Below are 23208 nucleotides of genomic sequence, written 5' to 3'. Positions count from 1 at the left end.
ATTTCTACATGTGACGTGTTCAGTAGAGAAGAACTTGACAGACTTAGAAGATGAAGTAATACAGTTATAACACAATGGAGGGTTGTCTGCACCGCTGAGAGATCACTTCCAGACATTGCTTTGCTTCGTGAATCAGCAGAGACGACTGAATTGCTGAGAATCTGAATCAGCTGTATGAGTTTGTAGAAAAAGGCTTATTGAGGACTAATAGATGATGCAGATATCAAACATATTTTTATTAAGACTTTTATTAAATTTTGACAATAAGTTAAACAACTTTAGGTTTTTTTGTTTCAAAATCCATTCACACATCTCTCAGAAAAGTTTTGCAGAAATGTTTTCAGGAAAGCAAATGAATGAAGAAGGAAAACCTTTCAAGTAAAACTGAATATTGAACTTCATTTACACAGAATTCACACTGAATTCTGCTGTCTTGTTTTTTTGGTGTGCAAAATTTCAAAAATAGATTTATTTTTTCCTCCACTAGGCACATGTCAAACTTAAATTTCACTGAAATCACAAGTGGACTCTGAACTCTAAGGCAAAAACATGGATTGTTGATAAGCACCAGTAGTCATTTTTGAAACAATGGCAAGTTATTACAGTATAAATGCATTCACTGACATTTTACCTGAAATACAAACAGATACACAACAGCTGTCTGTATGCTAACTGCTAGTAAAGCTGCCAGTGTGTGTTAATGACATTGACCAGGACAACGTGAAATGAGTATATGACAAGCTACAGTACCAATAATCCCTGATAGGATGTTGGTTTTAATGTAAAAGTGAATGGTTTAAATGGAAATGGGTGTGTGACTCAATTGTGTGCCCTGCTATCATATATTTCTTTCTCAGTTCTGTATCTAAAGTGTGAATTACTTTTACCGCTTCCCTTTCCGCGCCACACTCTGTTTGACAGAGAATCCTTTACCGCAACTATTTACTCTTTTAAAGCAACTGCTTTGAAACAGAATTGCATCAGCAAAACATCTGGGACACCACACATCAGATGACCAAACAAAACAAACATGACGGGAAAAAAGCAAAGCACGGTCAAAAGACTAATTTACAGCATGATCCGATAGCTCAAGGGTCGATGAAGGACACTGCAATGTAGCGTGTCCCATTGGTGGTGGGCAGGCCTTCGTGGAGGTGAGTCAGTCGTCCTGGGTGCATGAAGCTCCAGCCTTTCCTTGGTGAATGTATGGAACAGTTATACCTATGGAAACGGCAACCCCCGCCCTAAGAGAGTAACAAAAGATTTTAAAAGTTGGATTAATAATTGTGAAATAAGTCACATTCGGAAGATGAAGTAAGTGGGAAACTTGAGGATGACATCAGCATGACTCCTCTCCCTTAGGCAACCCCCACCCTAAAGCGAGAAAAGGAAAAAGTCCACACCTGAAAGTCTGTGTCTTTGTTATTGAGGGCGATGTTGATGGTGAAGGTGGAGGAGTCATGATGGGGCCTCAAGTACGCTTGTCTCTCAGGTGTGTATTTTACCACGAAGTTCATAATAGCGTAACCCTGTGATGAAGACGCAGAAATACATCAAGTCAGCTGACAGCCAGCGTATCCTTTAGCATAGGATTCAGTGGAGGACCTGTCAGCCACTCGTTAAAGCTCACATTTCATGAAAGAATGTCTAATACATGTGAACACAGGCTTCACAAAAAGACAGCTTTTTCTTTGGGTTTAGCTTCTGGGCAAACAGAGGTAGGGTTTGCTGTTTATGTCTCTTTCGTGTATCCATGAGGTCACGCTAACCTTAGTGTAGTATCCAGAGAAAACTTTTAGCGTGACGGGCGATATGAACTCTCGGATGAAGTGTAGCCACTCTTTGTCAAAGCCAATTTGCTTCATATGAATGTCGTCCGTCGGCACGGTCTCATACCCGCCAGTGATCCGCTTGTCCTGAGAAAAGGAGAGAAAATGAAGCATGCTGCAGTGTGATTAATGACGGAACAAATGACCCAACTGTGTGACTGCAGTTTTCAAAGTGATGATGATGATGATGATGATGTGTCAGTGCGTGGGTTTGTGTGTCTTTAAAACCGCAGGCTGTACTGTTGTCTGCCTGCGTGAGGCTTAATGACCCATCCAGCTTCAGCCTTTTCCCAAACAGAGTTAGTCAAAGTATTCACATTCAGTCTACCAGGCAAACTTTTCGACATGTTAATTACCAATTTCAAACGACATAAAAAAGGCCACATGAATTAGACACCATAAAACGCAAAACACAACATCATAACCATTTATTTGGCTGCGTTTAAATGACGGACCTGGAGAGGATGGTAATAAAGTTAAGCAAGTGTGTACAAGTACCCTCAGCGCCCGTCATGTGTCTGTGTGAGATTGTGCATGTCCTAACAAATATCCGTCATAAAAATTCAACAAGTTGCCATAGTCCATTTACTGCTCGCTACATCTTTCTAACATTTGACCCCCCACAAAAGGGTGTGGAAGGCACTTGAAAGTAACAGCTCATCCAGAAACTACAAAGACGTAGCTGTTTACAAGGCAATATGAGACAGACGCCCAGACAAAAACAGACACTCAAACACTTAACCAAAATGAGACAGTGAAGGCCTCATCTCTATGATAATTATCTCTCAGACAATTTAAGAGTTTTTAAAGTTTTTTTATTATGCGTATTGAATAAATTACAGCAAATGGCTTCTACTGAAGGTTAGAAAATGAGACCTGGTGTCTCCAACTGTGCTGACTGTGTGCAACCATTGCTGGAAATGATGCCAACCTATTGTTACAAACTTTTGATGATGGTGTTATTTAGTGCTAAAATAATTGGTCTACTGAGAGAAGAAAAAAGTCAACAGTTTGAAGATGAAAGCTTTAGGTAATTTATCAAATGAAAATGATCTGAGAGGACTTGCAATTTTTTTCAATTTCATATCATTAACTGAATCTCTTTGGGTCAGCAGCGTTAGCGAGTGTTAGCGTGCTTACACATGAAACTGAGATGGCAAACTTTCTGCCTACTAAACATCAGCATGTTTGCAGTCATTCTGAGCATGTAAGCACGCTGACGTTAGCTTTTAGTTCAAAGCACAGCTGTGCCTATTGTTTTAGTGTAGCTTCACAGAGCTGCTAGCGTGGCTGTTAACTATCGAGTCTTTTGTAACTGTTCAGACAAGCGATTGGACGAGGACATCTTTAGCTCTGGCAACATGTGACGGACATTTGCTCTTTATTGTTGACAATCGACATTTCATTGGTGAAACGATGAACCGATAAATGAAAAACAGTTAAAGAATAATAGAAATAATAATTCATAGTCATAACATTATTCTTCACACATTGTTGCCCTTAAACTAATGTGTGAACATAACCACAAAGTACGCACATGTGGCGCTGCAGCATGCTGACTACAGCTCTGTGTTCAGTGAAACTGGGCTAACGGCACTGACCTCGTGTTTGCCTCCAGACCAGGATCCGTAATGTTCCATCTCCTCAACTATTTCATCACAGGCCTTCTCTGAGAACACCGGGAACCAGAACACATCTGGACAAGGCTGCAATACACACAGACAGAAAGACAGACTTCTGAGAAAAGACTTGAGTCACACCTTCACCTTGAGCCGTAGTGGCTGTAACATAATGCCCAGATATGTTAAAAACAGATGTTGGGATTTCTGTGCAATATTATGTCATTCTCTTTTAGTCTCTGTCTGTGTCTCAGACGCATGCAGACACACACCCACTCACACACACAAACCTCCTCTGTGTAGTTCTCAGTGAAAATTCGAGTGTAGTTTTGGTGGATGTACTTTTCCTTCCAGTCCTGCAAAGAGAAAGAATTTTAGATTAGTGGCTATTTTTTTGGGACTGTTTGCTGACCCGCATACCTCACACAGCTAATCCCCTCCCCCACAGGGCAGGTCCCAGCGTGTGAGATACAGTGGTAAATCACAAAGCCTTATCAGTCAGGACTCTTATCACACTGAAGTCATTATTTCAAAATCAACTCACATCTGCAATCCTTCCATTGTGGCTAATAACCTTTACAGGTAACTGCTGTTTATCTCAGCTATTTAGAAAAATGCATTTTCGTGGAATAATGAAGAATAATGAGAAATCATAATGACTTACCACAGGGTTTTCAAATATTTGCCACAAGTCATTGTTATAATGAGAAATGTTGTAATTGGCTGTGGAAATGAGCCTCCCGAACTCGTGCCGGTTTGTTATGTACATGAAGACTCCCTGCAGCAAATGGGCGAAAAAAAAGTTCAGTCAGTTTCTCAAACGTTAGCGTTGAACTCTCACAACCACAACACGTGCACATTTACAGCACATACGCGCACTGCAGGTTCGAATGACAGTAACTGTTTATGACCTGAACACGGTTAGCACTGGCTTAAAAACTGACAAACCATTACTTGTGGCAAACTACTTCAAAGGTTCATTTGCACAAAAATGAAAATAAAGGATGATTCAAGTGCGTTTTAACACACTGAAATCGGTTATGTTCAACTGGGATAGAGACACAGATGCTGTATAAATAATCTAAGATTATTTATGGGTGGTGGGCTGCAGGATGTTGGTGGGTTGGGAACAGGACAGGGTGGGGCAGTGAGGTAAGAGGGATGGGAAAACAGGAACAGAGGGGTGCTGGGGAGCTCGGGACAAAGCAAATACAGGAGTGGTATTCCCTCTACAGTGAAGCATGGGGAGTTGGCTGTGTAGGGGTGGATTTGGACTCACTATCAGACTAGGCTTTGTGGAGGACAAGAGATGATGAAGTGTTTGGCAATTTCCTGGTGTGAGTTTCCAATTGCTCGTGTACAAAATTGTCTTGTGACAGCTGTGATTTAGACCAGGCGCTTTACATGAGGAAACAGAAATATTTGTTGGAGCCTAGTCTGAGATCAGTCGGTGTGTTTAAAGGAAGCAGCTGGTTACATGTGTGTTTCTGAGGCTGTTCAGGGTAAAGCATCAGGACAGGGGACTTGCATGTGAACTGTCTCTCCAACCGTCTTTCTCCTCCTTGATCTCCTCTTGGAAGGCATAATAAAAAAAAAGGGCACAAAACAGGTGTTTCTCTCTCTCGCTCAGAAAAATATCTGCTTTTGAGCCTAAACTCAAGCAAAATGTCAACATCAATTTCCAAAGAGCTGCCAGACATCCTGATTTCTTATGTGAGGGTTTAGGCAGCAGCAGACACAAAAACTAAATATTAGGATATTGTTGTCAGTCATATAAAAACCAATGGAGAATACAGAAACGGAGCCTGAATTTCACTGTTTTACTTAGTTAAACACCTACACATTAACAGAATTTAACCCAGTGATGCCAAGAAATCCTCAATCAGATCAGGTACAAGTCTTTGGCATTTGAAAAAGCATCTACCTATGAAATGAGCCAAAGCTTGGAATGGTTCCTGCGTGTTAACCCATTGGAAATGGATGTTTCAGAAAACAGAATAATCAAAACAAATGGAAACCTTTGGGGGCCTGAGCATATGGAATGATTCCGGAGAAGGGGAGTCTTTTTCTCTGTGACTGGTCTAAAATAAAGGAGAAGCATCATGTAAATAGGATAACATAAGTAATTGTTTCAGAATAAGAGACAGGGTGACAGTTGAAATATAAATGTCACAAACATAGCAACTCAGGAGGAGAGAAAATGCGACTGCATGAAAAAGGAGCAAGGTTCCCTCTGAAGCTGATGTCTTTTGTGGGTTAATATGTGAGATAATGCATGCTGGGGAAAAGGCCAAGAAATCCAAAAGTACACCAGGTTTGGATCAGGCATGCTTGTTGTTTAGTGCAAAGCACGGGTGACACGTCGGTGACAGAAAACGCAGCTGGATGAACGGTTTACAAGTGATTGAAAAACGCATAACAAACAAGACAACTTTTGTCAGCTAGCCAGCCAGGCACCGCAACTGATTTCACTGTCAATGGTCATATGGCAATGAGGAAGAAGGAAGTGAAGGATGATGGGATACAAGTGGAGGACAGAACCTTAAAGCACCATAGAGCAACCATACACAAAGGACGTGCATGCCTCGATGACAGACAAAAACATGTCACGTCGCTTATACTTGCCAGTCTTGCGTATCCGTTGAGCTGTCGACTTTTGTCAGGGTTAACATTCACTGTGTTTTTAACTAGAACTACTGAATCTACTCTGTAAATACAGAATTTTCTCATATAAATGTCCCTAACAGAGATGTTTATATAGATGCTACACGGTTTACAGTGCTGAGACATGAATCCCTAAAGATGGAGATTGAGTAGTCTTACCATTTCTCTGGCATTTTTACACAAAGCCATATCTGGGTCTAGTTTCTCCAGAACAAAGTAGTTCCTCTCTTTCAGTTCATTCCTCAAGACACTGCCCTTGACAAGGTACACATGTGCCATGAAAGGAATGTTCCACACACCCCTAGAAACAAGACATGAACAAGAGAAAGGAAGTGCACATGACTACAGGTGTGTTGCAACTGTTCTTAGAGAACGTAATAGTGAAGTACATGGTCAAAAAAAAAAAAGGCAGCATGTGAAATGTGGTAGAAGATGTTATTCATTCTGTGTCTTTGGTTTATGCTTTACCAGTCCAAAGTCTGAACACAGCTTCTCATCCAGCGGATAATTGCATTACCCTTACCAGCCACAGAAATCGCCAATTAATGGCACCTCAGACAGCAGAAACATCTCAACATCAACTGTTGGAAAACTCTGTAAATCTGGCCTTCATGGTCAAATTGCTGCAAAAAAACCACAACTAAGGAGGCCGACAAGAGGAGGAGAACTGCTGGGACCAAGGAATGGACACTGGACCAGTGGCTTTGGTCTAAATCTTTGGTTGCATCTGTCTTTGTGAGACACAGAGAAGGTGAACAGATGGTATCATGATGTATGGTGTGATGGTGTGGAGGTGCTTTGCTGGTGATATTGTTGCCATTTTACTCAAAAATGAAAGCACACTGGCTTATATATATATATATAGGAACTCCTTCAAGACTGTTGGAGAAGCACTCCAGGCAACTACCTCCTAAAGCTCGCTGAGAGAATGCCAACAGCGTGCAAGGCTGTCATCAAAGCAAAATGCAAGCAAATGCTTTTTTGCTTACTATATAATTCCATATGTATAATTTTGCAGTTTGAGGTCTTCAGTTTTACTCTATGAAGTAGAAAGTAATGAAAATAAAAAAAACTATTGAAAGAGTAGGTGTGTCCAAACTTTTGACTGGTGCTATATAATTTTTGAATTTCTTTTTCCTGAAATTTACCCCCCTTTTATGGCCAGTTCCACTTGCTCTACGGTCTTTGTCTTGGAGGTTTATGCTATCTCCAGATTCTAGCCCTCTCCGCCCACACACCCTGACCAACCACTAGGAGTTGCTAGTGCAGTGACAAGGACCCGATCCCTCACTGTCTTCCTCCCCACAGGTCCACGAGTGATTAAACCTGGTTTTCTACTGTGGTGGCTGAATGTTTTATTCCTTTGCGCCATCTGGTCACCATTTCAACTTATTTTTAAACACAGAAAAAGTGAGTCAGTCAAAGAGAAGACGTGAATTTGACAGCTTTGTTCACGCTCCAGCCTCTGCTCAGGTTGATTGCGACTTTAATGACTGTTCATATGTGTGTTCTGGGGTATGGCTGTTTATGCCTAAACATGGATGAGAACAGTTTCTGCACCATATGAAAAGACTTATTTCAGTCGTGGACACGCTGAGAGATCCAACGCTAGTGTGCGAACCACAAAAATGCAAAGCCATTGCTGTGTGTACCCTCATTGCACTTACACACGTTTTCTCTGCACAATGTCGACATAATCTTCAGAGCGAGCATAATAACCATCCAGGCTCAAGGCTCCCCAGAAGTTGGACCACAGCTTGCTATGACGAGTGACAAGGGGACCAATTATTTTTCTGTAGGGAAGCAAGAGGCAGAGTGGAGAGATGGTAATTCTGTCAGAGCAGATAAAATTCAGTGACATCTCACAGACAGCCAGCTGCCTAATGTACTGGTTCTCTTAAGTGGTAAAACTAGCGCGCCGCATCAAGGAGATCAACCTCTACGTGGAAAGATATGATCACTGCAGAGTCACTAACAGATCGTATAAATGCATAAAGCAAGCCAGAACTGTAAATCATAGTGGACTGGATTCAGTAAGTGTAACGGCTTGCTGCAGAAGTCTGCTTTTCTAAACCCTGAATCTGGTCTGTTTCTTAGAATTTGCATGAAATACAGTAACACAAGATTTTTCCACTGCTGTTCTTTCAGTCATTCAAACCCAAACCGCGATGAAAGGGTTTTTTTTTCCTATTATGAAATAAACTGAGCAGTCTTAAAATAATTGAGCCATAAATCACAGTGTTGGTTGATATGGATGCACTACCGTACTGTATACTGATGCTGAATTTTCTTGGTTAAGATAGATTGGCATTTTCCTCCCACAACTCCAATGCCGGCAGAGAATTCTCATGCTGTCTTTAAATATCCTAGAAGAGGCTTTTACTTTGCATGCCTCTAACAGGTTATAATACCATGCCGCTGCCACAGTGACATGTAGTTTATGGGAAAGTCTCTTCACATTCATGAGCTGCAGAAGGGAAAGGGATTGCATGTTTGTTTTTTCTATAATGCAAAGTGGCATCTCGGGGTTAGTGCAGTAGGCTCTTTCAGTGTTTCCATGTGGCCAGGCACAAACAGGAAGCCAAAGCGTCTTATTTTTAAACTTTCATTCACTCCGCTGTAATGTTCCTGTGGCTTTACCACTTGAGGGATAAATTCAATGGTTCAACAATCGCAGCAGCTACCAGGGAGGCTTGCCGAATGGGTTGCAGCGTGGCTTCTGCTCCAGTTGCCGTGCGATTACCTGTTCTGCTCAATGAGAAGCTTCAGTGTCTGTCTGTTGGTGAGCATCACATCTGAATCCATGCTGAAGTAGTAGTCGCATGTGGCATCCTTACGGCAAAGATCCCTAATGAAATCAAAAAACATGGCAGAGGAAGGAGTGATTATTCAATCCAGAGCTGATTACAGTCAATGAAATACTTGGAAATAATCACGGAGAGTCAGACTCTCACCGACTATCTTTAAGCTTCCAGTGGATAATGTGATTTTAGGAAGATTAGAGACTGCTAATAAACCTTAGACTTCTTCATTACAGGCCTGTCCTGACCAGTGCTTTTGGGCATGCTGTGCTTTTGATAGGATCTCTGGGTTGAGGTCTCAGATTGAATTACTGCCGTGACAACAGACTATTACTTAGCACTGAGCAATGAGAGAGATGGCCCATATGAGGGGAATCTGGGAGAAATACTGCACCTGTTTAACTGCTATATAGTACATCACATGCACAATTTTGCATGCTCTGGCCAAGAAGGGAGACAGTATCACAAGTCTGGAGAGATAACTATTGAGCTGATGATATTTAAGCTACACTACATACATGCATGAAACATTTAGTGTGACATGAACATGAGAAGGACCATCATAACCAACTGAGAAACACTGCATTAACATTGTTCTGCAACATACACTGACTTTTTGATCAAATAGAAATCATGCAAGCATCATTTTGAGGTTTAAAAGTAACAGGCAATTTTTCCTTAAAGCTATGATCAATTGGGGCCAAAAGCACCATCATCTGGTTAAATCGATTTTGGACTTCAAACCACAGATTTCTGAGAGATGAGAGATGATTTCAAGAGGACGAACACATACATGCCCATGTTCCTGGCCTCTCCTTGGCTCAAATTTTCTTCTGGTCCCACAACCTTGAAACTGTTGAACACATTCCTGTTCTCTTCCCAAAACTTCTGGATGTGCTTCTCGTGGTAAACCTCCTGAACAGGGAGCCAGTATTAATAGATTAGAAGTCTCATATGATGAGCAATGCATGGCAGAGATTTACTGCTGAAGAAAACCCAAGAGCAGCTGCAGCTGCATATCCTCACATTATTGTGAACGAAAAGTTTGAGTTTATCCTTGGGGTAATCCAGAGTTAGCAGTCGTTGGAAGAATTCAGGTAGGAATGGAGTTGGCTGCTCGATGAATACTCCAACCAGCACATTTGGATACTCCTGTTTAGATTAGAGGATAGACAAATTAGTGCTATTTTAAACAAGACAGCTTCGTAATGGAACGCTGTTTAGCATAAATCACTGATGATTTTGACATTCCCCTCAGACATATAAGCAGACAGCAATTTGCTGTCTGCAAGTTGCAGCAAGTTGCATTAGACTATTTGCTTTAATATCATTTATCTAACTAATGTGATGCTTGATATTTCTCTTCTGTTCACATTATGAAAAATTATTCCAACTGTTTACGTTTACTATTAGCACAATCTGCAAAACATGACATCTCTTGGCGCTGCAGACCAGGACAGTTGATGTTAGTGACTCCCACTTGTGCTGCTTTACAGGTACTCTAACTTCTGACTCCAGATTGCCACGTCTAACTCTTTCCAGAGGACAGCCCTTGTGCAAAATTATTGGTCAGACAGGGCAAAGAAGACATACAGAGAAATAAAGCAAGAGACACCGAGGAGCGAGGAGGGAAACGTTTTCCCATGATACTCTAGCTCCAGCCCACACAGCTCTGTCTGGATTCTTGATCCTCTTGACCAGTTCACAGCAAAGGTCTGGGCCAGGGATGAAAAGGGATCTGCGCAGAACCATCTAATTAGCAAGTTCCGCAATGACTGTGTTTCAGGCACAAGAAGAAGAACTCGTGCATCTTGCCAATGTGAGCTCAAGTTGTTATGGACACACTGTACAGTCGGCAGGCAGCAAAAGAAAAGGAGTGGAGAAAGGGCAGAGAAAGGTATGACTAAAGCATTTATTAGAGCAGACAGGAGCAACAACCAGACTTTAATTTGAACACAAAGCTCGGCAGTGAAGGGGGGTTTGGCTAGCTCAGTGGACGGCTTTGGAAGTGTAACATTCACAGCGCCTTTGCAAGGCCTAAGCTCATTCCCAAAACCAAAGTACACAAAGAAACCAAGCTAGGCTGCCAGTGACCTGGGTTTACCACAGTATGACCAGTGTTCCACATGACCCAATCTTCCAGAAGTCTCTGTCCCAAACACACAGAGTGGCATAATGGAATGAAATATCTTTACTAGCTTGCCTATTATTGAGAAGCAGTGTTTTTCTGCACTCATTTTGGAAGGTCACAGAGAGCAGCTTTCACAGAGATGCTTTTCATGCAGCTGGGTTTGTACTGAATCAGCGCCAGTTTAACTATTGCAGCACATTTACTTACAGGGTTACAGTAAATCTTAAGGAATTCATGTCTCAGTTTTACATTTTGTCATTATTTAATTACAAATACACATTTTTCTGCACTCTTGCACAGGTCTGAGTCAAACTAATATGCAGAAACAAAGTAGAAAAACAAGGATAGAAGAATAGATTTACTGGGATCCTCCCTGTGCTTCACTACTATGCCCATAAAGAGACAAGTCTGGTAATGCTGTTGACAGATGCAGCCACACACCCAGAAACATTTCCTAGTGCCTGCCATTCCTGCTGCCTATACGTAGCCAGCCTTGGCTGAACTCTGTGACAAATTTTCGGCATAACCACTATAACTTACTATTGTGGATACAACCCATACTGAGAAGCCCACTAAAAGGCAAGCTGGTCGACAGTGACACCCCTTTAAATGAGCCCTTCTAAAAACCCCAGAAGCCATATCCTGCACCACAGCTGTGCAGTGCTTCCCTTTCCCCAAGTAGTTTCCCTGGCACTGATGCTCTTTTAAAAGGGTCCAAAATGACCAACAGGCACATCGTGTTATTGTTGGAAAGGGAGCATGCGCAGCACCAACAGTCTTGCTTATCTGTTGAAAGAGGACAAACTGGTCTCCACCTCTACTGTCTAGACAGACACTGATGGATGGTTCATGCTAGAGAGCAGGCGATGTTTCATCATTTCCTATTTCCACAGGGAGGTGGCTTAATATAAACTTTCCACAGCTGCACTTTAAAAATGGACAGAAAAAGGACAGCAAACAGGAGGAAAATGGCTTAATTTGAAGCACTTACTTTTAACTGAGACAAGTCCACAACATCGTCATCACAGTGGCTGCAGCCATTTTCGTAGTTCCATGTATTGGGGACATAGTTGGCCAAGTAGTTCAAGTACATCTGTAAAGGAAAGAATTCAGCGCAGGTGGATGCCAAGTTACAGGGGACTGATAAAAAGTTCAAATCTTTTCTGTGATCCGGCAGAGCTCCCTTTTATCATCACAGTGTGTTTTGGAATATCCTGCTTTGACTGTGGATGTTCAATCCACTGATTTATTGTTGGACTTTGGGAGAAGATAGAATAGAATCAGCAGGCAGACTCACTTGTCAGACTTTAACAACCGCAGAGCTATAAATGTCTCTTTTAGTGAAATTGCAACTTTACAGTCTGATGTCATTATTCTTTTTTTCAATTCTCTTTGTAAATGTCAGCATATTGTAATCACAATTATGTCTGCGCTGTATTTAGTGTAGATGAAAAGTTCAAATTTATGCAGACAATAATACTTTCAGTGCACTGCTGTTTACGGATCAGTTACTGCAGACGTTAACACTGTGATTGTGTATTTGTAACCAAATTGTACTTGGCATGATAAAAATAAACTAATGGCAACAGATCTGGTTAGTCATCTCCAAACAGTGAAAACCACTGCTAGGACAAGGATTCTGTGATCTAGCATTTAGCTTCTCCTCCAGATGTTGAGGCCTTTGGGAAGAATGACTCAGCATTTTGCTGGAAATGGTTCATTACCAAGGAAGGCCGGAGACAGGCAGCTGGTGATGGAGCGAGACTTGTGAAGAGCTGGGGGAGGGAACAAGGCCAGCCAAAGAAAAAATTCCACAGAATGATGACGGAAGCATGCGGACATCCTGCCTTTCAACTGGCTGACCCCTCACTCTAATACACAGAGTGATGCCGAAAATAAAATGGGGGACACATTAAGAATTATAGCCTAGTTCTGGCTAGACTTCTCCTCTCAACTGAATAATGAGCTGATTTTTATGGCCAGGGTTACTGGCAAGTATCATAGGAACAGTATGTATATTTCCTAAATGTGTGGGAATTTATGCACTGAAATGCAAGCTTTGGTAATTAATGTTAGTTGGATGAAAATTCAAAAGGCTTGGCCAACAGGGACTCATCTGCAAATGAAAGACTTCAATAACTCCCCAAAGCTAGGGTGAGGTGAGAATGATTAACTTAAAGTTCCCATGATACACAATAGATGTTTAAGGTCTTTCTTTCTTAATAAAAATAAAAAAAATAATGATTATAATGATTCTGATCATCACCTATACATCAGTATCTGGCCAACATAAACAAAAAAGTAATTTTATAGGTATCCTTAATGGTATTTTAGAGTTTGTCGTTTCCTGGAAACGCTAAAAAAAATGTTGATGACTCATCCTGCACTGCAGGGCGTATACTAATATTGCATCCAGTGAAACTCTTTCTGAATTTTTAATGACAGCACTGGAGTGTTTCTTGTGGCCAGGCCTCACCGATTTCTTTGCAAAAGCACAACTTTATAACTTTGTTCCCTGATTTGGGTGAAACTGGATCATATTTTATGGAGAAAACATTTTCTGGTTTTCTCTCTGATGTCCTCCAGCTGCTCGTTGATATATAGATTTTCCCCAAGGACGTATAGCTTTACGTGGTGCTAAATAACATACATTCAGTGCTGTAAACGGCAATGAATATCCGCAACGTGTCCCTCCCTTGCTGCCTGTTCTCACAGGAAACACTTAAATATGCTGAGTCAAATAACATTCTGCTGCCCGTTGAATGGGGACTTTCAAAGTATCTATACTGCGCCGTAATCGCACTATGTTAGGTGTACTCAAGAGCATCATTTCTTACTCACTTTGGTGTTTCCGTTGCCATGGACAACCACTGGCAAAGAGTCGTACACTGTGTTTCTAACTCTTACGCGGCCTGTTCCAAACTTAAGAAGCACCTCATCTGCCAAGAAGAAGAACAAGAGACGTTTCAGGCCAGGTTATGAAAATTGACTTACCACATGGACAAGAGCTGTGAAGGTTTATAACTTGCAGGGGGAATTGCCAAGCCTACAAGCTCCCTCAAAATATGCAATATTTCTCAGAGTGTGGGAGCAAAACAGCCCAGTGTCCCTTTAAGTTGGTGCCGCAAGTTATTAATAGCCAAATGTTCATTATTTGCAAAACTAGGGTTTAAAATACATACTTTTAATATAATATTTAAAAGTAACACACAGATTAGTAGGAAATTGAATCAGTTTCTGTAATTTCTCACCAACTGCCCCATTCAGGTTCTGGAAAATCTGGCACTTGTGGTCCAAGGTTATGTTGAGAGTTTGCTGAAAGACATAGAGTATCTTAGCCATCAAAGATATGTTTTCAAGGGACATATTGTCAAAATAAGTATTGGCGTTAACACAAGATTCTTACGCGCTGTAAAGGATCCAAGTATATTTTAGTGTAGAAGAGCTGGTCGTCATCATTGTCGTGGAGGTTCCACTGTGAAACAACTCTGTTTAGGTATGGGGCGTAGCCGATTATACCTGCAAGTAATAAACAGTGTGAAACACATATCCAGCTTTAAAGTACAGGGTTGAGAGACGTTTACAAGGTCATATACAACAGGCAGACTGTTGGTGACAATTACACAGTATCTGCTGGCTCCTTGGTCTGAATACTTCACTCTAGGAAGCTTGAATGCCTTACATAAAGTGTGATTTTTGGCAATAATCCCAAACACACAAGAAATGTGCATGGAATTTCTCTCAGTCTGTAGATAAAAGACAGTGCAGCAATGGGCTGTAAGAAAGCTCAAATCTGAAGGATATTTCTGTCTCACAACTCACTGAGCTTCTGGAACAGTCTGTCCAAGTACAGTAACTTTCACTCTTGCCAAATGTATATTCTCATAGCAACGTCTACTCCACTTTTCCCCTGTCCCCTCTTATTTGCTTCTCATGCTCAGGGACTCACACTGACCACAGTAACAGATTGCAGGGTTTGGCTATGTAGCTGGTGTGCGCCGTTTTGCATCCCATCATTTTAAAAAAGCCGTAGACACTGTAAACAAGTCGATGGATAGACATGACATAATCGCAATGGCTGGAGCAAGAAAAAGTTCAAAGGAAATCATGACATTTTACTCAAATCTGTAGCTTATCCACAAAATGATGGCTTTAAATCAACAGATCCCGGAAAGTGCTGAGAAGTGCATGACTTTTTGGCCCAATGCTTTTGGAAAAATTCACTGTTTGCTGGAACACAGTGTACTGTATAATATTCTGTCTGCAAAGTTAGAAGAAAGAACACAGGGAACAATAGAATTTACCATGATATGCGTCTATTTTGACAGACTGTTGAAAATGTATGGAAACTTTAATTTACAGGTCTCCACCATCATAAGGTTTGTTAGTGGGCAGATTTAATATGCTTGGATAAACACACATGGCCACAGACTAACACAACCCTACTGTATCTTGATTCCATCCAAGAAACACTGCACTCTCTGTGACACCGTAGTGTGTGTCCAGATGCTATAAAACGGTCTTCAATAGTCATTTGGGTGGTAGCTGTCTGAGCACAAACAAAACCGGCAATTTTACACAAACTGCAGCACATTCTGAGAACCAAGACAAATCCACATGTCATGTCAATGACAACGAATGCTAAAAACAGTCTCTGATCAGTCTGAGGCTGCTCTGCTTCCATATGGGAGGCCAGACCAGGCTGATGACCACAGGGAAAGTAGTAATTCTCTGTCCTGAATGGGTCCTGAGAATTGGCAGCCAGCTATGCCGCGTGGATTACGAATGAGAACGTACTCTACTGTTATGGTTCTTTTGTTAAAAATGTCTGCACAAATTCTGCAATTTCTCCTCTTTCGGCATCTCTTGTGTACTTGATGCCTACAAACATCTTCATATGTGCAGTCTGCCAATGCATGCTCAAGGAGGGTGATCACTAAAAAAACATCTCAAGAATGCAGTTAATATTCACATGAATGGGGCTTCTGTCAACTCCCGTCCACTTGGACAGGAAATACCTCAGGGAGCCAGTTTACAGGGAAATACACTTCAATTTTACAGAACGAGATAAGAATAAAAGTCCAGCGGTTTTATATTTCAAAACTAACACCAGCCTGTTGTCATTCCTTGAGGTCGCTCGACCACTCTTTAAACCAAAAACACTGCGGGTGCACTGCAGCTCAGCCCCCTGAATTCCAACTCAGCCTGCAAGTCTTCCGAGTTCGACAGCTGATGGTGGAATGCAAACCAGCACACACCCACAGACATTATGGTTACTGCAACACCAGTCTACCCAAACATAAAACTGATATGCACATAACATATATAAAATTGCTTCACTGATCTCAATATTCTCTTCAGATAATGCAAGTTACTTTTGGATTGTCCCATATTGACCCACACGAATGAACATCACAGTAATCTTTCTCAACAGATGAGCGGGGTTATGGTTCATCTTCAGGTTGATGCTACATATAGTGTTGATTAGGGTAAAACAGGGATCTGGGTAGAGATAGGGTTAAACATGGGGGTCAGGGTAAAGTTGAGGAGAAAAATGTTGGTCAGGGAAGGGTTAGAAATACACCATGTCTACACAGCAGGTACAGCGTGAGCAGCATGTTAGCAGAGCAGCTTCAGTCCTCCGTCCGTCTACACAGGATGCGTTCAGGAACAGTATTGAATATGGGTCACACACATTTTGGTGGCGCAGAGGACCCAATACATAATCACCATAGTTCTGTTTGTAAAATGGAAGACAATACACATAATTCACCTGAACTGTCTTTCAAATTTGAACTGATAGTTGGCTAGTCGGGGGTCACCTTTGCATTCTCCAAACAAATTGCCAACACAGCACCAAGCCAGCCATGATGGAGGGGATTCAACAACTTCAGCATTTCTGATCATAGTTTCAATTTTTGGAACCCACCTCCAGAGTTGAGGTAGCGTTTGCCACTGCGGATTGAGGGGTACTTGTCAGCCAGCCGCTTATCTGGCCATATCAGTGCCTCTGCAGCAAAAAGCACTTTGTGGTTGGCTTGCTGGAACTTCCTGAGAATCTCCTCTGGACCTCCAGCAAAGATAAGATCATAGCTAAAAGGGAGGAGTGAAGATGAAATACAACAGATCATTATCATTCTTTTTTTTTCTCCTTTCAGAGCAGTCTGACAGTTTTCTTAAGCAACTGTGTTCTGTCTTACATCTGACACACAACCTAGGCTTCAACTTGCTTGAGACAGATAGAAATCTAAATGTAAGAAGTGGAGATTCTTCCTGAGTGGGCATTTGTACAGGCAAGCATTGTACATTGTGCACTGTACAGCAAGCATTTCTGGATTGGAATGGAAGGTATTTCCAAAAGGGTCCTGCTTTCCTCAAGGTTACAACACTAAAGACGTAAACTGATCTGATGCATGCATGGCCTACAGAGTTCTGTGATAGTCAGAGGGAAAAAGGGCAGAACGCTTCCCATGGACTGGTGGCGACTTGTTTAAAAGCATGCCATTATTCAAAGGGCAGATATTTTAGGATGTGGAAACTCCTAATGTTTCTGGTGACTTTACTTTGAGGTGTGAAGTCATAACAGTAAAAGAGCCGATTTATTTTGGTGACACCATTTCCACAGTCACTGACTATAAAACACCCTCTTCTAGATGTGACTTTGATTGTGGACTTGTCTAAAATTGACCGACGTCCCAAAAAATCCTGTTCTATATACAACCTGAACCACCTCAGTCAGGCATGTAATAAGAGGAACGGAAGTCTTAACATAGGTGAGGAGGCCTGTGTGCTGTAGAATATCCACATCTGGTGGACACATGGTCATGCGAAAAACCCTCTGTCCTCTGTTAAGTCATCTAGTTATTGCTGCAGTATAAAAAGACCTGCAGTGCATGACAAGACGTTCATGACCATGTTTAAAAAGCTCATTCTTTGAAAATAAATTTAAGACTAACCTGGCCTGGGAATGAACTTTACACTCATTGTGGGTGTTGCCTTTTTTATCACCTAAGAGATTTAATCACAGTCCTGAGATACTGAACTGCTTTGCTTCTATAAAAGGTGCAAACCTTGGTGAGATATTTGGTTTTGATTTGGTTATAGAGCATTAATGGTTTTCAGCTCAAAACCAGGGTCTTGTTTGAAGCTGCACTGAATGTCTTGCTGCAAATCATGCAGCTACGTTTCCTCTTTAAACTATTAACATAGAATTGACAGTCAAAAGGTTTTTCAATTAAGCTTTGAATGTCTGTTGTCAAATTTTATGTCATCACCCTAAAATTTTTTTGAAATCCTTGAACAAAATCGTCAGTTTGAATAAAGCAATTCATGGGGTTAAATGAGTATTTTTTCATTAAATAAAATTTCTTTAATGAATATAATTTGTCTGTTTCATCAACATGTACTGTACGTATGTATTTAGAGCTCTGATACAGCTGCCTCTCTCGCTCAATGTCCCGCCCACAGCACCATCTGATTGGTTACATTTCATAAGTAACCACCTATCAACATGGAAGGCCACTGTGCCACAGAACACATACTGCTCCAGTCCTGCTGTGTTTAGAAAGTGAGGCAGCAGGAGTTGAATTTGTAATAAATATCACAATCCTCTACACTGAAGATAGAAAAACACCACAATCTTATGATCTGCCGAATGTCACGAATGAAGCTTTGAAGCGTCAAACGTTTCAGAACAGCTCAACGTTTAATGATGCACAAAACACTCCATAGTGTGTTAGGAACCCTGTTGGGTTTTCACCATTGATGCAGTGGCTTTAACCCTAATCACACCCACCCAAACTGGAGCGCATGTATGAAATTTTTGTGCACCCGTGAGAGGAAACATACCTCATGAATTTAAAAGTCAGAAGCGCCACCATTTTATTTTCATGCTGGCATTAAAAAAGAGTGGTGTTTGGAAGTAGTGTAGCCTCCCTAAGTGGTTAAATTTCCCATTGCAGCCCAAAAGTCATTACTGCACACATGACAAATTTCTGCCAGTTCGAATGTGCATGAAGTGACTGATGTATAGCCAACTCATGCAAAACCTTCTGTCTGTGAATAGCAATTGTGGTCTCCATTTAAGGTGTATGGCTTTTGAATTGCATGTAGTCATTTTCTTTTCACTTTGGGAATTCAGCCCACGCTCAAAAGCTCAACAACACAGTGAATGAATTTCAATGTCGCTTACAGTCAGTGAATTACATACAGGACAAAAGTGTTTAACTGTGACTGAATCAGTGGCAGAAACTGTCAAAACAGTCAAGGTGGTCCAGCAGGATTGTAGACTTTAAAATACATTTGAATTGCTCATAATCTTCAGTGAAATGCACATGCAGTTTGTGAGTCTATAGTCATTTCCTCTAAAAGAAAAATAACCGTTCCAATTACCTGTTTTAAGGGTGTGACAGCTTTGCACAGCAATTATAGCTAACATTATTCATGTGACATGGTGCAGTATCATCATCTTCTGCTCTATTTGAGGAAATATGGCCTGCAAAGCTGTCATTATTCTAAACCACTCACATTATCTCAGGAAAACTTTCCACTGGCTTTGAAAACTCATAATTCAGCTACCTGCATGTGAAAATTACTCTCCTCATATATTTGGCAATGCTCTATAATAATGCCTTTACATGAATGAGTAGAAGGTGGTTTAGCGCAACATAAATGGGCAGAAGCAGCTCTCACTGAGGAGGCTTTCACAGCAATTATTATTGCGATTGTTAAAATTAGTTTGATTTCTAATTCACGGATCTGCACAGCAATTAAAGGTGTTTTGCGTCCCTTTCTTGTTATGGAAATGTGTTATATTTCAAATCAAAGCTAAATCATAGCAAAGCTCAATCAAACTAATGTTTGGGGAGAAAGAGAACATCTCTGAGAAAAGTAACATAAGCAAGCAAAGAAAAAATAAATGAATTGATCTTTTTTTGTTATTTTACTTATTGGCTGCAAACATGGAACCAGGATGAGGGACATTTGAAAGTAATATATGTCTTGGCATTATCAATGTCTCAGGGAGTCATGCAGATCACTGATGACTAATTTAGACCTTGAGATACTACTTAACGGATGCTCCAACTCAACAAAATGCTGAATTTGAATTATTAAGAAGTCAGGCTACAGAGGAAAGGTAGGGAAAAAAGCTAAATAAAATACCATACCTATCCACAGTAAGGACAACAAGATCCTCCTGATCAGCCAGAGCCTCCATGGCCTCCTTCAGTAGTCTGACTTTTTGCCCTCCACCAATAGAACGACCCACGTCGCCCCCCTTCCATGCTTCTCCCATTCCCAACACCTGAAACAGAACACACGAAAGACAACTTGTGGAGCCTGACACGAACTGGCTTGACAACAAACAGCACAGTGAAAATATGCATTTTCACAAGTTATTTTTTTTGTCTTTACGTTATATAATGTCTTAAATTTTATTGTCTCAAAACCACTTCAGCGGCGTGGGGAATTTTAACTGGCTTCCCAGTATGCAGACATTTCCAAGAACTTTGCAAAAATAGGACAGAGTAAGATGGGTCCACTAATGTCACCAAAATTACACTTGATTTAAGAAAATGGATTAAAGAAGCTGCTTTGGAAAAAAACAGCCATTATGTTACCATAATGGCAGATTTTCCAGTGGTAGCTAGAATGGCCCATTTTCTAAACTGTTTATTTGCAGCCAGACTACACCTCCACACAATCTCACTGTGAGTGTGAGCCTTGGAGTTTAAGTCGGCCTCATACTGATAATCCACGTGCAGTTACCTGCAGTACTGTGGCAGTTGCACTCAAAATGTCAGGCCGCTGTTATTCTTTGTGTGCTAATGCAGTCTCATTGGGTTTTCTGTACAGAGATGGGTGCACATCAAGGCGAACAACAAAGCAAAGAAAAACAGGAAACTGGCATTAACTAATCCAGAAAGACCTCTCACAAACATTTTGAGTAAAGGCCCCAAAGCGTATGTATGTGTCTGCAGGTGACGGAATGATGCAGCAAGTGGTGCAGCAGACAGAGAAGCGGAGGACCAAATGGTTGCAGCGCCTCAACTCTGAGCTCTGATCAACAACACCAAAAAAAGGCAAAGTTTTTCGTTTTGTTTTGTTTTGTTTTTTTTACTGCTGGCTTCAACCAACCCACTTTGAGGAGCGTCCCTTTAAGATGGATGTTTTTACAGCTTGCTGCACTTCATTGTTTCCTTTAACAGGCTAATCAATCAGGGAGTGTGTTGAAACAGCGCGTGTGTGTGGGTGTGTGTGCGTGAGTGAGAGACATAATTTTTGAATATGACAAGCTCTTACCTTCACAGTGTAGTTGAAATATTTTGCAGACTGCATAAAGCGGTGGAAACCATCGGTTTCCTCTGTTGCAACAGTTAGGACGAGCAATTTTTCTGGAAAAGAAAGAAAAAAAATTTCCATATAAAATTATAGGGGTGTGGGGAATATACCATTGCATTGTTTCCGTTGAAGGATATCCACACAAATATGTATATTATTTGATGCTTAAATATAAGCATTGAGAATCCCACTTCTTTGAACCAAGTGAACCAGTCGTAAACCTCAGACCTATGTCAACAAACTGGTAGCTATTTGGTTTAGCAGTTTGAACATACGTCTCAAATTAGCAACGTCTACTGTAGTTCTGATTTGATTCAGAAAAAGAAGCATGTTTTTGAATGTGGACTCAATAATATCTTTCTATACGGGTTAAACAAACTCCCACAAACCTCCAGGACATTTCCAGTGGCCATAAGTGCTGAAGGCTGAGGTTTGAAGAAGGGTTAGACCAAATACAAATTAGCACCATAGCCTCATGTGAAGCTAGAGAGTGGAAGGCTAAAGCCACTAAGCTAGTTTTCACTTTGTCTGTTATGCTTCTGGTGGTGGCCTTGATTAGAAAGACTGCAATCTGTTATTATGAGGCAGGGAAGGGAAGTACCCTGATCTCTAGATCTAGTTCATCAAACTCTTTTGCTGCATGAAGGGAGAGGGCTCGTTCATTTCCAGCTTCCAAAAATATCAGTTCAAAATGTGCAATATGTTGTGCCATGTCAGTATGGACACAGGCCAACAAAAAGTTAATGACACTTCAGTATGGTTTTATAAGACCACTTGAATACTAATCCTGCTTTTCATGTTTCAAGAGGCAATCTGCCTCTATTTAATATACAGCACTATGTTCCACTAAAGCCTTGTAAATTATTTATTGGACACTGGCAAGTCGGATTGGAAGTGTGAAAGACAAGAAAGCACAAAGTCTGCCGCAGAGCACAGTTAGATAGCTGGGAATCTTTAAAGAGGAAGATTAACAGGTCTTTATTGTGTCACTTTTGAGGCAATTTTCTGTTTGTGTGGTTTTGATTATTTGTTTTGTTGACTGCACAGCAAATCTCACCATACACATTCACATCCAAGCTATATATGTCAACTCCCCTCACCCCAACTGAGTGGTCACACAAACCCACTGCGGTTGCCATGGAACAACATAAACTGAGATTCCTGACACACACTGTATTTGTGCTTTATTTCTACACAAGTAAATGAAACAATGCCCGAGAGCGCAAAATAAAAGCCTAGCTCTTATTCTGAAGCATTATTTGTCAGCAAAATCGAAATCACCCGCCTTCCACCCACTCGTCCTAACTAAAGTACATTACAAGCCGCCTCCTTGCAGTGCTTTTCCATCCATTTCCTGTTAATGTGACTTTACCATTCTCTCATCCCAGTCTAGCCTGTGGCCCTGTCACTGCTCTAACAGCCATTCCAGTGCTCCTCTGACACAGAGGTTCTGTTACAGGTTGGAAATAGGTTAGAGGCAGACAGGGAGCTAACAGCATCAGATGAAATATAGCGAAGGACTGGGCAGATTCAGAACAACATGAGTTTGAAATCGCACAGAGGGAAGGGATGTCTGTTACGAGCCACAGGTGTGTCCCTGTTCTTATTCTTGGCTTGGAGGGAGAAGACGATCAAGCATAGTGCAGGGTGGGGATGGCGTCTCTCACGTTTGGGAAACACATTTTCGATGCAGCCATCTTAACGGTGACAGGAAAAGTTTACATTCTTCTCCTCACCCTACACCAGACTATCACAGAGGCAAAGTTTAACCCTCGGTCAGGCATTTATGCATGCTAAATGCAATATGTCCATGCATGAAGGCC

The 23208-nt window shown here is 41.2% G+C and overlaps 1 protein-coding gene across 2 annotated transcripts in view; it reads right to left on the bottom strand.

Moving 5' to 3' along the window:
* Window positions 1-308: 308 nt before the first annotated feature.
* The window catches only part of plod2 (procollagen-lysine, 2-oxoglutarate 5-dioxygenase 2), a 32902-nt gene continuing 10002 nt past the window's right edge, over window positions 309-23208 (bottom strand). Inside the window, exons 2-20 of one of the 2 annotated variants that reach the window (XM_070986391.1) lie at window positions 21347-21438; window positions 20212-20348; window positions 16974-17137; window positions 14451-14563; window positions 14296-14359; window positions 13886-13983; window positions 12036-12137; window positions 9940-10065; window positions 9707-9828; window positions 8856-8960; window positions 7780-7905; window positions 6272-6413; window positions 5467-5529; window positions 4113-4226; window positions 3739-3804; window positions 3431-3535; window positions 1770-1916; window positions 1404-1529; window positions 309-1244 (exon numbers count right to left, since the gene is read on the bottom strand). In XM_070986391.1, coding sequence (XP_070842492.1) covers window positions 1089-1244; window positions 1404-1529; window positions 1770-1916; window positions 3431-3535; window positions 3739-3804; window positions 4113-4226; window positions 5467-5529; window positions 6272-6413; window positions 7780-7905; window positions 8856-8960; window positions 9707-9828; window positions 9940-10065; window positions 12036-12137; window positions 13886-13983; window positions 14296-14359; window positions 14451-14563; window positions 16974-17137; window positions 20212-20348; window positions 21347-21438 — 2168 coding nt within the window. In that variant the 3' untranslated portion in view covers window positions 309-1088. The remainder of the gene's footprint in view (window positions 1245-1403; window positions 1530-1769; window positions 1917-3430; window positions 3536-3738; window positions 3805-4112; window positions 4227-5466; window positions 5530-6271; window positions 6414-7779; window positions 7906-8855; window positions 8961-9706; window positions 9829-9939; window positions 10066-12035; window positions 12138-13885; window positions 13984-14295; window positions 14360-14450; window positions 14564-16973; window positions 17138-20211; window positions 20349-21346; window positions 21439-23208) is intronic. The other variant, XM_070986392.1, reaches the window with a different exon arrangement.

The sequence above is a fragment of the Chaetodon trifascialis genome, chromosome 18 (assembly GCF_039877785.1).
Source record: "Chaetodon trifascialis isolate fChaTrf1 chromosome 18, fChaTrf1.hap1, whole genome shotgun sequence".
In the NCBI taxonomy this organism is placed as follows: domain Eukaryota; kingdom Metazoa; phylum Chordata; class Actinopteri; order Chaetodontiformes; family Chaetodontidae; genus Chaetodon; species Chaetodon trifascialis.
The sequence above is the reverse complement of the archived record's forward strand: the minus strand, read 5'-3'. Positions and strand labels throughout refer to the sequence as shown.